At 48.9% G+C, this 16468-nt stretch overlaps 1 protein-coding gene across 3 annotated transcripts in view; it reads left to right on the top strand.

The window, feature by feature from the left end:
• Positions 1-16468, top strand: part of arhgap32b (Rho GTPase activating protein 32b) — a 646854-nt gene that overhangs the window by 482265 nt on the left and 148121 nt on the right. For 2 of the 3 annotated variants that reach the window (XM_085968179.1, XM_085968180.1), the window contains exon 7: positions 9322-9459. In XM_085968179.1, the coding sequence (XP_085824305.1) occupies positions 9322-9459 (138 nt within the window). The remainder of the gene's footprint in view (positions 1-9321; positions 9460-16468) is intronic. The other variant, XM_085968181.1, reaches the window with a different exon arrangement.

The raw sequence follows: 16468 nt of genomic DNA, 5'->3' as shown, positions 1-16468 counted from the left end.
CAAAAGTACTTTATTGGCTGTAAAGTGCCGTGGGATATTCTGAGGTCGTGAAAGGCGCTATAGAAATGCAAATCTTCCCTACATGTGTCTACGCATTTGCATCAAGTTGCAAAATAATTATGGAGCAAGTGCATAGATGCACAACACCAGCTTTACTCCAGTCCCACACCAGCTCTACTCCAGTCTCACACCAGCTCTACTCCAGTCTCACACCAGCTCTACTCCAGTCTCACACCAGCTCTACTCCAGTCTCACACCGGCTCTACTCCAGTCTCACACCGGCTCTACTCCAGTCCCACACCAGCTCTACTCCAGTCTCACACCAGCTCTACTCCAGTCTCACACCAGCTCTACTCCAGTCCCACACCAGCTCTACTCCAGTCTCACACCAGCTCTACTCCAGTCCCACACCAGCTCTACTCCAGTCTCACACCAGCTCTACTCCAGTCTCACACCAGCTCTACTCCAGTCCCACACCAGCTCTACTCCAGTCTCACACCAGCTCTACTCCAGTCCCACACCAGCTCTACTCCAGTCTCACACCAGCTCTACTCCAGTCCCACACCAGCTCTACTCCAGTCTCACACCAGCTCTACTCCAGTCCCACACCAGCTCTACTCCAGTCTCACACCAGCTCTACTCCAGTCTCACACCAGCTCTACTCCAGTCCCACACCAGCTCTACTCCAGTCCCACACCAGCTCTACTCCAGTCTCACACCAGCTCTACTCCAGTCTCACACCAGCTCTACTCCAGTCTCACACCAGCCCTACTCCAGTCCCACACCAGCTCTACTCCAGTCTCACACCAGCTCTACACCAGTCTCACACCAGCTCTACTCCAGTCTCACACCAGCTCTACTCCAGTCTCACACCAGCTTTACTCCAGTCTCACACCAGCTCTACTCCAGTCCCACACCAGCTCTACTCCAGTCTCACACCAGCTCTACTCCAGTCCCACACCAGCTCTACTCCAGTCTCACACCGGCTCTACTCCAGTCCCACACCAGCTTTACTCCAGTCCCACACCAGCTCTACTCCAGTCTCACACCAGCTCTACTCCAGTCTCACACCACCTCTACTCCAGTCCCACACCAGCTCTACTCCAGTCCCACACCAGCTCTACTCCAGTCTCACACCAGCTCTACTCCAGTCCCACACCAGCTCTACTCCAGTCTCACACCAGCTCTACTCCAGTCTCACACCGGCTCTACTCCAGTCTCACACCAGCTCTACTCCAGTCTCACACCAGCTCTACTCCAGTCTCACACCAGCTCTACTCCAGTCCCACACCAGCTCTACTCCAGTCCCACACCAGCTCTACTCCAGTCTCACACCAGCTCTACTCCAGTCTCACACCGGCTCTACTCCAGTCTCACACCAGCTCTACTCCAGTCTCACACCAGCTCTAGTCCAGTCTCACACCAGCTCTACTCCAGTCTCACACCAGCTCTACTCCAGTCTCACACCAGCTCTACTCCAGTCCCACACCAGCTCTACTCCAGTCCCACACCAGCTCTACTCCAGTCTCACACCGGCTCTACTCCAGTCTCACACCAGCTCTACTCCAGTCTCACACCAGCTCTACTCCAGTCTCACACCAGCTCTACTCCAGTCTCACACCAGCTCTACTCCAGTCTCACACCAGCTCTACTCCAGTCTCACACCAGCTCTACTCCAGTCTCACACCAGCTCTACTCCAGTCTCACACCAGCTCTACTCCAGTCCCACACCAGCTCTACTCCAGTCTCACACCAGCTCTACTCCAGTCTCACACCAGCTCTACTCCAGTCTCACACCAGCTCTACTCCAGTCTCACACCAGCTCTACTCCAGTCCCACACCAGCTCTACTCCAGTCTCACACCGGCTCTACTCCAGTCTCACACCAGCTCTACTCCAGTCCCACACCAGCTCTACTCCAGTCCCACACCAGCTCTACTCCAGTCTCACACCAGCTCTACTCCAGTCTCACACCAGCTCTACTCCAGTCTCACACCAGCTCTACTCCAGTCTCACACCAGCTCTACTCCAGTCTCACACCAGCTCTACTCCAGTCTCACACCAGCTCTACTCCAGTCTCACACCAGCTCTACTCCAGTCTCACACCAGCTCTACTCCAGTCTCACACCAGCTCTACTCCAGTCTCACACCAGCTCTACTCCAGTCTCACACCAGCTCTACTCCAGTCTCACACCAGCTCTACTCCAGTCTCACACCGGCTCTACTCCAGTCTCACACCGGCTCTACTCCAGTCTCACACCGGCTCTACTCCAGTCTCACACCAGCTCTACTCCAGTCTCACACCAGCTCGACTCCAGTCTCACACCAGCTCTACTCCAGTCTCACACCAGCTCTACTCCAGTCCCACACCAGCTCTACTCCAGTCTCACACCAGCTCTACTCCAGTCCCACACCAGCTCTACTCCAGTCTCACACCAGCTCTACTCCAGTCTCACACCAGCTCTACTCCAGTCCCACACCAGCTCTACTCCAGTCCCACACCAGCTCTACTCCAGTCTCACACCAGCTCTACTCCAGTCTCACACCAGCTCTACTCCAGTCTCACACCAGCTCTACTCCAGTCTCACACCAGCTCTACTCCAGTCCCACACCAGCTCTACTCCAGTCTCACACCAGCTCTACTCCAGTCTCACACCAGCCCTACTCCAGTCTCACACCAGCTCTACTCCAGTCCCACACCAGCTCTACTCCAGTCCCACACCAGCTCTACTCCAGTCTCACACCGGCTCTACTCCAGTCCCACACCGGCTCTACTCCAGTCTCACACCAGCTCTACTCCAGTCTCACACCAGCTCTACTCCAGTCCCACACCAGCTCTACTCCAGTCTCACACCAGCTCTACTCCAGTCTCACACCAGCTCTACTCCAGTCTCACACCAGCTCTACTCCAGTCCCACACCAGCTCTACTCCAGTCTCACACCAGCTCTACTCCAGTCTCACACCGGCTCTACTCCAGTCTCACACCAGCTCTACTCCAGTCCCACACCAGCTCTACTCCAGTCTCACACCAGCTCTACTCCAGTCTCACACCAGCTCTACTCCAGTCCCACACCAGCTCTACTCCAGTCTCACACCAGCTCTACTCCAGTCTCACACCAGCTCTACTCCAGTCTCACACCAGCTCTACTCCAGTCTCACACCAGCTCTACTCCAGTCTCACACCAGCTCTACTCCAGTCTCACACCAGCTCTACTCCAGTCCCACACCAGCTCTACTCCAGTCTCACACCAGCTCTACTCCAGTCTCACACCAGCTCTACTCCAGTCTCACACCAGCTCTACTCCAGTCTCACACCAGCTCTACTCCAGTCTCACACCAGCTCTACTCCAGTCCCACACCAGCTCTACTCCAGTCTCACACCAGCTCTACTCCAGTCTCACACCAGCTCTACTCCAGTCTCACACCAGCTCTACTCCAGTCCCACACCAGCTCTACTCCAGTCTCACACCAGCTCTACTCCAGTCCCACACCAGCTCTACTCCAGTCCCACACCAGCTCTACTCCAGTCTCACACCAGCTCTACTCCAGTCTCACACCAGCTCTACTCCAGTCTCACACCAGCTCTACTCCAGTCTCACACCAGCTCTACTCCAGTCCCACACCAGCTCTACTCCAGTCTCACACCAGCTCTACTCCAGTCTCACACCAGCTCTACTCCAGTCTCACACCAGCTCTACTCCAGTCCCACACCAGCTCTACTCCAGTCTCACACCAGCTCTACTCCAGTCTCACACCAGCTCTACTCCAGTCTCACACCAGCTCTACTCCAGTCTCACACCAGCTCTACTCCAGTCTCACACCAGCTCTACTCCAGTCTCACACCAGCTCTACTCCAGTCTCACACCAGCTCTACTCCAGTCTCACACCAGCTCTACTCCAGTCTCACACCAGCTCTACTCCAGTCTCACACCAGCTCTACTCCAGTCTCACACCAGCCCTACTCCAGTCTCACACCAGCTGTGCTGTGAAGCTATAGCTCAAGCAATCATGGTTCTAGGCTGTATTGACAGGACAATTCACTATAAAACAAAGCACACCATTGCGTCTTTCTACGAGGCCTGGGTTAGGCCTCAGATAGAACGCTATGTCAGGTGTTGGTCTCCTCACAAGGTGGCGGATATTGAGGTTCTGGAAAGGGTACAGAGGAGGACCACAAAATTCTTTCCCAGTTTAAAACGCTTTAATTATCCAGATAGGCTCAGAAAGCTGGGTCTGTATACTTAAGTAAAGCGTAGACTCGGGCGATTTGATTGAGGTTTATAAAATAATAAAGGCACTAGATTGTGTTTCTGTGGACCAATGATTTCAGCTGGACATGTTAGGGAGGACCAGTGGTCATGCTTACAAGTTACAACAGGGCACAACTAGCTTCGATGTTAGGCAGCTCTTTTTTCCCCAGCTCATGCGGCGAACACTGATTCGCCGATTTCTTCAAGAAAGAGCTGAAGCAGTTTCTGGCTGGGGCGGAGATCACCTCAGACAAGAGCTAGGTAGCCTGTAACGTAAATCAGGACCATTGTGATCTCCTCGCCTATTTTTGATTACTGAAAGGGGTCGGAGAGGAATTTTCCACATTTTCTTCTCCCCATAATTGGCCTGGATTTTTAGCTGGCTTTTCGCCTCTCCCAGGAAATCACATGGTGGGTGGGGAGTGTCTGTATTGTGATGCACTAGGCATCACAGTTATATGAGACAAGGTGGATGGACCAGTGGGTCTTTTCCTGTTCGTCATTTTTCTTTGTTTGTCTGAGCGGTGAAACTCGCCAAGGCCACTTTGGCAGCACCTCTCAAGCCCACGCCCTCTACCACCTAGAAGGACAAGGGCAAGGGCAGCAGGCGCATGCGAACACCGCCACCTCCAAGTTCATCTCCAAGTCACAAACCATCGTGACATGGACATATATCGCCGTTCCTTCATCGTTGCTCGGTCAAAATCCTGGAACTCCCTACTGTGGGAGTACCTTCACCACACGGACTGCAGCGGTTCAAGAAGGTGGCTCGCCGCCATCTTCTCAAGGGCAATTAGGGATGGCCAATAAATGCCGGCTTTGTTAGCGGCGTCCACATCCTGAGAATGAACACACAAAAAATTTCACTGATATGGAGAAGTAACAGAGTGGGAGAACTAAACCCTGGAGAACTCCTGAGTTAATGGAAAAAGAGTTAGGGGTCGATTTTCCTGGAGCAGTCAGGTGGGGTTTCAGGCGTGTGGGGGTGGGGGGGAAATCCCGAATTCAGGGGTCCCGACACCATCCCGCCCAAAACCCCGCTCCACGCAACTTTCAGAGGCGGCGGGTACCTGCCCCGCACTGGGACCCGCCAAAACCAGTCGGGAAGGGATTAGTGCCAATTAACAGGTAGTTAACAGGCAGTTTTTAGCCCAATCCCTATTTTGAGGGGTTTCGTGTGGGATTCCCGACGGCTCCAAACCACGCCAGGTTAGAGCAGGCGGGCCGTCGGGTTGGAGGAGTCGCGATGTCGGTGTTCAGGTGAGTGATGGGTGCATGAGTGCAAAGGTAAGTGTGTTTGGTGTGTCTAAAGTGTGTAAAGAACTTTTACTTACCTGTACTTACCTTAACAGCCTTTCTTCCTGTAGCCGTCGGGAGCCCCACTCAGCCAGAACTTAAAGCTGAACGGCTGCGATCTGTGAAAAGTGACAGCCTTCAGCTTTGAGTGCCGGTGTGAGTTCTAACTGAGTCTGTGCAGAAGGACTCAGGTTAGAAGTCAGACTGTCAGTGTTTGACAGCTTCAAACAGCTGTGAGACACTGGTATTTCATCTGTCAAGAACTCTTGACAGATGAAATTGCAGTCTGTGACGTCACCTGTTGCCGGGTGGCCCTTAATTGGCCTGTTGAGCCCGCTGGGTCAATCAAGGGAAAATCGCGCGGATTGGCCGGACGTCGAAGTAGGCGGGTCTAAAACCCAAAAGTTGTAGTCCCGCCTTCTTCCCGACAGCTTCGGGAAAATCGACCCCTTAGTGTTTGAGGCATCAGCTGCGGCACAGATGAAATCAGACAATGCTGCTTCACAACTTACACACAGCTATACTGGAGCGATGTCACAGGAAGCCACACGGCCATGAAACACAGCTGGTTTCGAAGTGCATGGTGCTAGACTCCTGTTCAAAGCTTTGGCGATATTCAAAGCAATAATAAATTATTCATCAAAGTCTTCAAGAGTGGCGTTGCAGAGATGTGTAAAATTGGCAAGAAGATCGAGTATCGAGTAATTAAATCAAAAGCACGAACGAGGCCCGAGCTTGAATAATTTGCCAGTTAACAGCAAGTAACTTTCATAACTTCGAATGGAAGAGCAATTGGATGGCAGTTAGAAGAGTAACAATGGATCATCTTCCTTACGGATAGGACAGGCACAAGCATATATCCATTGCGGAAAGGTGGACTGGGAGTAAGAGGCTGAAGGGATGTCACAGAATAGGATTTCTAGCCAAAATTTCAGTTGTAGATTGTTACTTAAATGTGCAGCCTCTGCACCTGCTGATGGTGTGGGACGCATCCCTGGCTGGGGCAGGGTATGTAACTCTGGCGGGGTGGGGGCAGGGTGCGCTGTTTTTGGGGTGGGGGCAGGGTGTACAGTTTTGAGTGTGGATGTAGTCCTTGGAAGCTGCGCGCACACACAGTCCACCGTAAGGGCCCCTCGCACACACACACACAGTCCACCGTAAGGGCCCCTCAATCACACACACACACACACACACACACACACACACACACACACACATCCCCCCCCCCCCCCCTACTGTAAGGACCCCTCACACTCACTCACACACACATACCGTAAGGGACACACACGCACTCACACGCACACACACATTGCAGCCGGCAGAAGGGAGCCTGCATCTCCCATTTTCCATGAGAATCAGAACACTGTTGCATTCCTGTTTAGCCAAGAGAGTTGGGTTCTTTTAAAGTGTTTGAAATATGTAGCAGTGATCGTGTGAGCTGGCTGGACTCACTCAGTATAGCCGTGTGTAGGCTGTGAGAAAGCAGCATTCTCTGCTTATACTGATGCATTGCAGCTTTAAAGGTCAAAAGGGAGCAAGCTGTGGTCTAATTCCTCGTGGACCGGGGCCTCGGAGCTGCCTCTGGAGCAGCAAGAAATGAAAAGTCTAAACTGACAGCTGCTTTGACAGAGCACAGATGTTTCTTAGGAAAATAGTTCCTGTTTAATAAAACTGCTCATATTCGTCATTTTTTTCTATAGAAATGGTTTGTGCTGATTATGGGGCGGGATGGTTTGAATTTTATTTATATTCCCACTCCCTCCCCCACAGCCTTTCCCTGTACCAGGGGTCTGGCTAATTGCTCCGTTTGAGACCTGAACAGCATAAAATGCTTCCTGAAATTTTTGATGAATTTTGGACACCATTCCTAATTTTCTTGTTAAGGAAACATGTCTTTTAGGCACGGTAACTACGGGTGAGTACTTCCCATCACCCGCAAGGTAACCAGTTTAAGTGTAAAGAGGAAAGCAAGTGTATGGGGAGTACTTTTTGATCCAGGTAGTGAATTTTATGTTGAAAATGTATACATTGAGAAAAAGATCGTACGCCTTTTAAAAAAAACTTTGCACAGGGACATGCCGCACTGTCGTGCCAGGCCTCCTCCCTGGTGTAGGCCGCTCCGGTGAGCTCATCAATTGGAAGGGTCTTGGGGGAGGGGGAGTGCTCCATTGTCACTGAGCTGCTTAAGGTTTTATGGAAACAATTGTTAAATGGTTCGAAATATTTAAATGATGAGAGACTGTAAAAAGTTGAAGAAAGAACTTGCATTTATATACAGGAAACTTTCTGATATCCGCCACTGACGGGACCGAGCTGGTGCCGCAACATCAAAAGTGCCGGACATACCAGAGTTAATGTTTAAACATACGTAACTGAGAAGCTCCGTGTGAATCAACAAACCCTGTTGCTTAGCAACAGCTTCAAAACAGTCGGCTGCAGCTGCAAGCGTCTGTAGCTGAAGCTGTTGCTATAGCTACAGACCTTGCAGTGCTTGACTGGGAAAAAAAAAGCAACGAGAACTAAAAAAAATATGGAAAACGGCTCCTGATTTTTGCCGTTAGATCGAGTATTCCGGACATATAACCTCCGGATAAACCAAAGTTTCCTGTAGCTCCTTTCATGACCTCAGAATGTCCCAAACCGCTTTACAGCCAATGAAGTGTGTTGGCTATTGTAATGTAGAGAAACACGGCAGCAGAGTTGCGCACACCAGCAGCAATGAGCCTAATGACCAAGATAACCTGTTTCAGTGATGCTGGTTGAGGGATAAATATTGGCCAGGACACTTTAGAGCTTTCAGTACAGAGCGCTGGCCAATTAGATGTGACGAAGCTTACTCTGGGGCAGTATCTGTTGTGTTTAAAGATGCTGAGTCTGTACTCGAGTGGTAAACTGAACCTTGATGCTATTAAATAAATCCCGGTGTGAATGCAGGGGGCTGTACCTGAGCAGTGAGGGCATAGCCACAAAAATAGTGAAGCATGAGCCCAGTTAGCTGAACATCAATGGTGGAATGATACAGGATGCTATTCACCTGAACAATAGAGACAGTTCATAAGGAACAGTTCATATGGATTGAGCAGTAACGGGCTCTGCTCTTAAATCTACTGGAGTTCTTGCAATTTGTAACTAAATGGGTAGACAAGGTCCATTCAATGGACATAATCCAGTTAGATGTTCAGATAGGATTCCAACATGAGACTAAAAATTAAGACGTGAAATTAATAGCAAAAATTAGTGACTTGGATTGTAAAGTGCCAACAGAAAGCAGGAGATGATAATTGGCAAAAAGCCTTGTGGTGGGTGGGGGTGGGAGGGACGGGGTGGGTGCGGGCAGTGACTGGTGGAGTTACACAGGAGCCTGTACTAATCAGAACTGACCTGTAGGCGGGATCTTGTAATATAACACTTGCTGATGATCCCAACTTCATTTTAGTTGAAGCTAAGTTGTGTGGACAGGTATCAAGGTTAAAGGTGGCAACTAATTAGACAGGCAATGGACTTCAATGGTTAAAAATGTGACTCAGTCCATATTGGAACATGGTGAAGGACGTCCATCAGGGAAGATGAGAAAGGATTTGGGTCTTGACCTTTGAGTGAATTGATAATTTGCTGAAAGTGCCAGTGGATGTGAAGTTAATAAAATACTAGGATGCATCTTTAAGACAGTTGCCGAAACAAGCTGTTTTCTTTTTTAAATTTGCTTGATTTTTTTTGGCTCTGTTCTCAAGTGACATATGTTCAGTGTCTTCAGTAAACTCTCCTCTATCCGCAGGGCAGGAGTTGGATTGTGAAGAGGAGTTATGAAGATTTCCGGGTGCTGGATAAACACCTCCATCTCTGCATTTACGACCGGCGTTTTTCCCAGCTGGCGGAGCTGCCGCGTACAGACTGGCTGAAGGACAGTGTGGAGGTATGGTGCCCGTGTTTGGGCAGTGCAGGAAATCACCGTTCATTATTTGGAGATAGGAAGGGAAACAGCTGGAGTAGTGTGTCCCACGAACCTTACAGTGCACATGTGGAGTAGCATTAGTGACAAATTCCAAACTGCAGGAGAAAGATTGCGGGAGACAGCTCCCCTCCTTCTGCTTCAACTCAGGCAAGGCTCCAAATGAAGACACCCCCTCACTTTAGCCCCATTCCCACCATTTCCCCCCCATCCCTGCTCATACTTGTTTATGGCAAGTCATACTCTCTGTTATGCAAACTCCCCCTCCCCCCCGGACTTGGCCATGCCCTCTTCTCCTTATTCTCTTTACTTTCTTCTCCCCGCTTGCTCTTTTTTTGCCTCCCGCTGCCTCTGCTCTGCTTTCTCTTCCTCCTGCAGCCCTCATCCTCTTCCCTCGCATTTTTTTCTTTCTCCTGGCCCTTTTATCTCTTTGCTTCCTTGGCCCCGCTCTTCCTCCCCCTCCTGTCCTTACCCCTTCTTCCCATCCCTGTACTTTTGCCTCCCTTTCCCCCCGCCTTCAACCTTCCCTTCCCCCTCACCCTTCCCTTTCCTCTCCTGCACCCCTCTCCAGCCCTCTCCTCCCTTCCTCTACTGCTCCCCTCCCCTGCTCCTCTCCCCTCCTCTCCTGCTCCCCTCTCCTCCCCTCCCTTCCCCATCTTCTCTGCTCCCCTCTTTCCCCTCCCCAGCTCTCCCCCCTTTCCTTCTCTAAGTCTACTGCAGCACATAATCACATTGCAACCGGGAAAAGCACATTATCTAGCTAGTGGAAGAGTTGTTCTATCACTAGGGCAGGTTAAAGGAGATTGCAGAATATATTGAACACTTTTCAGCAGCATGAAATACAGTAAGTGCTTTCTGCCTGCCCCAGAAGGTCTTTGAAGTGGCTCTGAAGAGTTTGCTGCACTTTATTTCAGTTGCAGTGTAAATGTGTCAGGTCATTGATGGGAATGATTCCCCAGGTGCTGTCACTGCTAATAATAACCTTGCAGTACAGTCGCTTCCTCGCTAATAGATTCTGTAATCTGGGTACTCGGGGCAGAGCTGGGAATTTACTTATCGGTGGTGTCCTTGATTTAATGCATTTCGTCAAACAATTTCACAGCTCACAGATGGTTCAGATCTGTTGTCAGCTCACTCTGATTACGGATGAAGAAAGAGACCTGCATTTATACAGCACCTTTCAGGACGTTCCAAAGCACTTTACAGTCAGTGAAGTACTTTTGAAGTATAGTCACTGTTGTAATGTAAGAATTAGGACAGGTATTGTTAAGGTCTTCAAAGTTGAAGCTGCAGCTGTTTCCTTCCTAATGGGCTCTCTCACCTCAGGTGAAGCGGAGCAGAAGTTAGCTACAGAGAACTCTGCAACGCTGCGGTGGAGAATGGGGAACTTCAGACAAGTCAGACATTGTACAGCTCATAGCACACCTGAGAGATGCAGTCACACCTCATTGTAACAAGCTGCTTTATTAAGAACCTGCATTTACACCGCCTTTCATGCCCTTAGGAGGTCCTAAACTGCTTCGCAGCCAATGAACTATAGTCACTGTCAAGTTTCCCTGTAGGCTGCACTATGTTCTGCACGGCCTGTTTCTTTCAATGTGCAATCCCTTTAAATTTCTGCGCATGAGTGGTATTTCCAATGTAAAAGCTTGTGAGCAGCCTGCGCGGGAGATTTCCGATTACTGCGTGGCCGGGCCCGCGCACAGCTTAGAGGGAACGTTGGTCACTATTGTTAAGCAGGCAAACTTAAAAGGAACTGGCCAGTTTTGTTCGCAGCTGAGTACGGAGCCCATATCAGATGGTTCTGGTAGTTTCCATGGGTTTATAATGAGGTTTGAATGTCTACTATTTTTAAGCGTTTTTCTCTGGCTATCTGTGGTTATTCGCAAGTGATGTTCAAGAGCCTTTCTCGGACCCCTCGGAAGTTTTGAATATAAACCCTTCAGTCATTTGGGTAGATGTTCTGCTTACCTGACTCTGTTCAGACATTTCTGCGAGTCTTTGACCTTGAGACACATCACTTGGTGAGATTACATAGAATTACTTAGGGGGAGAAATTCAGTATCGCCCCGTTTGGGGCGCGATTATCGGCCGGGCACAAAGTTTAGTGCCTGGCGCTAATTATCGCCTCCGACTGCAAACTTGGCTTCTATCGCCCCTGGAGGTGATTGGAGCGCTAAATCAGGCACTACACACCTCTCTTAAGGCGCTAACGCCGAGGAGCGAGGCGCTACCTCAGAGCGCTGGCGAAGCTCATGTGATGTCAGTCAGCGATGGAACACAGACACACTGGCGCCGGCCAGTTCTTAAAGGGGAGGGTCGATCTTGCTCTCCATCCACACCCTGCTCATTGCAGCCTTGAATCTCGGCCTGGAGAGACCTGTACATCAAATCTGCTGGAAAGAACAATGGAGAGGCCCAGGGAAAGAGCTCCGAGTGCAGCCCCCATCGTCTCTTCTAAATCGATGCAAGGAAGGTCAAATCAAAATGAACCTGCAAAGTGCTGCTCAGTACCCAAAACGCCTTCACACAGCGTTGAATCTCTCCAGAAGTCTCTCTCTCTCTCAGAATGCCCGGTGCAAAAATGTCGCCAACAAAAAAAGGCAGGAAGCGGTCGCCTTTAAATAGTGCTCCCCCAGTCCCTTCCCGACTGCAAAACGCTCCCCTCAACCTGTCGTTGCTAGTGGCAGGCGGTAAGGCAGGGGGCGCCACTCAAATATCCGGTCCATGGCGCTATGGGGGCGTTGCATGCTCGACTGACATCACGATTTGCGGGCGCAGGAGATCGTGGCGGCAGTGATTAGTGCTACTGCAAAATGTCTGGCCAATTTCGTGAGCGGCGCAAACAGCACTGTGCCCGGGTGCCAGTTGCTTTGCACCCCATTAGCGCCCTCTTAGGGTGCTAACGGCAGGGGCAAAGCAACCGAATTTTTCCGCCTTAGAATTTTACAGCACAGAAATAGACCTTTTGGCCCAACAGGTCCATGCTCCACACGGGCCTCCTCCCATCCCTCTTCATCTAACCCCAGCAGTACCCCTCTATTCCTTTCCCCCTCATGTACTTACCTACCTTCCCCTTAAATGCATCTATTCTACTCCCTGTGAAAGAAAGAACTTGGATTTATACAGTGACTTTCACGATCTCAGGATGTCCCAAGGTGCTTTACAGCCTTTTGAAGTGTAGTCGTTGTTGTAATATAGGAAATTACATTCAGTAGATGTTGTAGGCAGTTCCACATTCTCACCACTCTCTGGGTAAAGAAGTTTCTCCTTAATTCCTTATTTGATTTATTAGTGACTATCTTATATTTATGCTCCCTAGTTTTTGACTCCCCCACAAGTGGAAATATCTTCTCCACGTCTACCTTATCAAACCACTTCATAATTTTAAAGAACCCCAGTAGGTCACCCCTCAGTCTTGCATATACAAATGATTTAAAGCACAGGAACAGGCCATTCGGCCCAGCTGGTCTAGGCCCGTGTTTATGTTTCATCTGAGCTTCCTCCCACTTCAACATCATCAACCATTTATAGAGTGCCTTAAACATAGTAAAATCTCCCAAGGCGCTTCACCTGAGCGATTATCTAACAAAATTTGACACTCAGCCTCGAGAGAAAAGAACCCCAGCCTCTTCCTGATAAGTATATCCTCTCAGTCCTGGTATCATCCTGGTGAATCGTTATTGCACTCTCTCCGGTACCTCGATATACTTTTTTTTAATATGAAGACCTGAACTGTGCACAATACCTAAGTGTGGTCTAACCAAGGTTCCATACAAGTTTAACATAACTTCCCTGCTTTTCAATTCTATTCCTCTAGAAATGTACCCCAGTGCTTTGTTTCGATTTTTTTATGACCTTGTTAACTTGCGTTATAACTTATAAGAACATAAGAAATAGGAGCAGGAGTCGGCCATTCGACCCTTCGAGCCTGCTCCGCCATTCAATGAGATCATGGCTGATCTTCTGCCTCAATTCCATTCACCAGCCCTATCGCCATATCCCTTGATGCCCTTACTAGTCAGAAATCTATCGACTTCTGTTTTGAATATACCCAATGACTGAGCCTCCACAGCCCTCTGGGGTAGAGAATTCCAAAGATTCACCACCCTCTGTGTGAAGAAATTTCTTCTCATCTCAGTCCTGAATGGCCTACCCTTTATCCTGAGGCTGTGGCACCTGGTTCTAGACTCCCCAGCCAAGGGAAACATTCTCCCAGCATCCACCCTATCAAGCCTTGTAATAATTTTGAATGCTTCAATGAGATCCCCTCTCTTCTGAATTCAAGAGAAGCCAGGCCTAGTTTACTCAATCTCTTCTCATACGACAGTCCTGCCATCCCAGGAATCAATCAAAGGAGGACAAAGGGATTAATTAAAAGGGGGGAAATAGAGTATGAGAGTAAGCTTGTAGGGAACATAAAAACTGACTGTAAAAGCTTCTATAGATATGTGAAGAGAAAAAGATTGGTGAAGTCAAGCGTAGGTCCCTTGCAGTCAGAATCAGGGGAATTTATAATGGGGAACAAAGAAATGGCAGACCAATTAAATACATACTTTGGTTCTGTCTTCACAAAGGAGGACACAAATAACCTCCCATAGATGTCGGGGAACATAGGATCTAATGAGAGGGAGGAACTGAATGAAATCAGTATTTGTAGGGAAATAGTGTTCGGGAAATTGATGGGATTGAAGGCCGATAAATCTCCAGGGCCTGATAATCTACATCCTAGGGTACTTAAGGAAGTGGCCCTAGAAATAGTAGATGCATTGTTGGTCATCTTCCAAAATTCTATAGACTCTGGAACAGTTCCCATGGATTGGAGGGTAGCTAATGTAACCCCACTATTTAAAAAAGGTGGTAGAGAGAAAACGGGGAGTTATAGACCGGTAAGCCTGACATTGGTAGTGGGGAAAATGCTAGAGTCCATTATAAAAGATGTAATAGCAGAGCACTTGGAAAACAGTGACAGGATTGGACAAAGTCAACATGGATTTACAAAAGGTAAATCGTGCTTGACTAATCTACTGGAATTTTTTGAGAATGTGACTGGTAGAATAGATAAGGGAGAACCAGTGGATGTGGTGGATTTGGACTTTCAGAAGGCTTTCGATAAGGTCCCGCATAAGAGATTAGTGTGTAAAGTTAAAGCACATGGGATTGGGGGTAAGGTACTGACTTGGACAGAGAACTGGTTGGCAGACAGGAAGCAAAGAATTGGAATAAACGGGTCTTTTTCCGAGTGGCAGGCAGTGACTAGTGGGGTACTGCAGGGATCGGTGCTAGGACCCCAGTTATTCACAATATATATTAATGATCTAGACGAGGGAACTAGATGTAATATCGCCAAGTTTGCAGACGACACAAAGCTGGGTGGGCGTGTGTGCTGTGAGGAGGATGCAGAGAAACTCCAGTATGATTTGGACAGGTTGGGCGATTGGGCAGATGCAGTATAATGTGGATAAATGCGAGGTTATCCACTTTGGTGTCAAAAACAGGAAGGCAGATTATTATCTGAACGGCAGTAGATTGGGAAAAGGGGAAGTGCAACGAGACCTGGGTGTCCTTGTGCACCAGTCGCTGAAGGCAAGCATGCAGGTGCAGCAGGTGGTTAAGAAGGCAAATGGTATGTTGGCCTTCATAGCGAGAGGATTCGAGTACAGGACAAGGATGACTTGCTGCAGTTGTACAGGGCCTTGGTGAGACCGCACCTTGAGTATTGTGTGCAGTTTTGGTTGCCTTATCTGAGGAAGGATGTTCTTGCCATGGAGGTAGTGCAATGACGATTCACCAGACTGATACCTGAGATGGCAGGAATGACGTATGAAGAGAGATTGGGTCGATTGGGCTTGTATTCGCTAGAGTTTAGAAGAATGAGAGGGGATCTCATTGAAACTTCTAAAATTCTAACAGGACTAGACAGACTAGATGCAGGAAGGATGTTCCCGATGGCGGGGGAGTCCAGAACCTGGGGCCACAGTCTAAGGATAAGGGGTAAGCCATTTAGGACTGAGATGAGGAGGAATTTCTTCACCCAGAGAGTGGTGAACCTGTGGAATTCTCTACACAGAAGGCAGTTGAGGCCAATTCATTAAATATATTCAAGAAGAGTTAGATATATTCCTTAAGGCTAAAGGGATCAAGGGATATGGGGAGAAAGCAGGGACAGGGTACTGAATTTGGATGATCAGCCAGGTTCTCATTAAATGGCGGAACAGGCTCGAGGGGCTGAATGGCCTACTCCTGCTCCTTTCTTCTATGTGAACCTTCGTTGCACTCCCTCTATGGCAAGTATACCTTTCCTTAGGTAAGGAGACCAAAATTGTACACAGTACTCCAGATGTGGTCTCACCAAAGCCCTATATAATTGGAGTAAGACTTCTTTACTCCTGTACTCAAATCCTCTTGTAATAAAGGCCAGCATACCATTTGCCTTCCTAATGGCTTGCTGCACCTGCACATTCACTTTCAGTGACTCATGTACAAGGACACCCAGGTCCCTTTGAGCATCTGCATTCCCCAATCCTCACCACTTAGGAATTACTCTGCCTTTCTGTTTTTTCTACCAAAGTGGATAACTTCACATTTATCCACATTATATTCCATCTGCCATGTTCTCGCCCGCTCACTGAGCCTATCGAGATCCCCTTGAAACCTCTTCACGTTCTCTTCACAACTGACACTGCCACCTAGCTTTGTATCATCAGCAAATTTGGAAATGTTACATTTAGTCCCCTCATCCAAATCATTGATATAGATTGTGAATAGCTGGGGCCCAAGCACTGATCCTTGCGGTACCCCACTAGTCACAGCCTGCCATCCTGAAAAAGACCTGTTTATCCCTACTCTTTGTTTTCTGTCTGTTAACCAATTCTCAATCCATGCTAGTATATTACCCCCAATTCCATGTGCCCTAATTTTGTTCACCAACCTCTTGTGTGGGACCTTATCGAAGGCCTTCTGAAAATCTAAA

Source organism: Somniosus microcephalus, chromosome 26 (assembly GCF_052327205.1).
Source record: "Somniosus microcephalus isolate GS21.2 chromosome 26, FLI_Smic_1.0, whole genome shotgun sequence".
Lineage (NCBI taxonomy): Eukaryota > Metazoa > Chordata > Chondrichthyes > Squaliformes > Somniosidae > Somniosus > Somniosus microcephalus.
The sequence above is the reverse complement of the archived record's forward strand: the minus strand, read 5'-3'. Positions and strand labels throughout refer to the sequence as shown.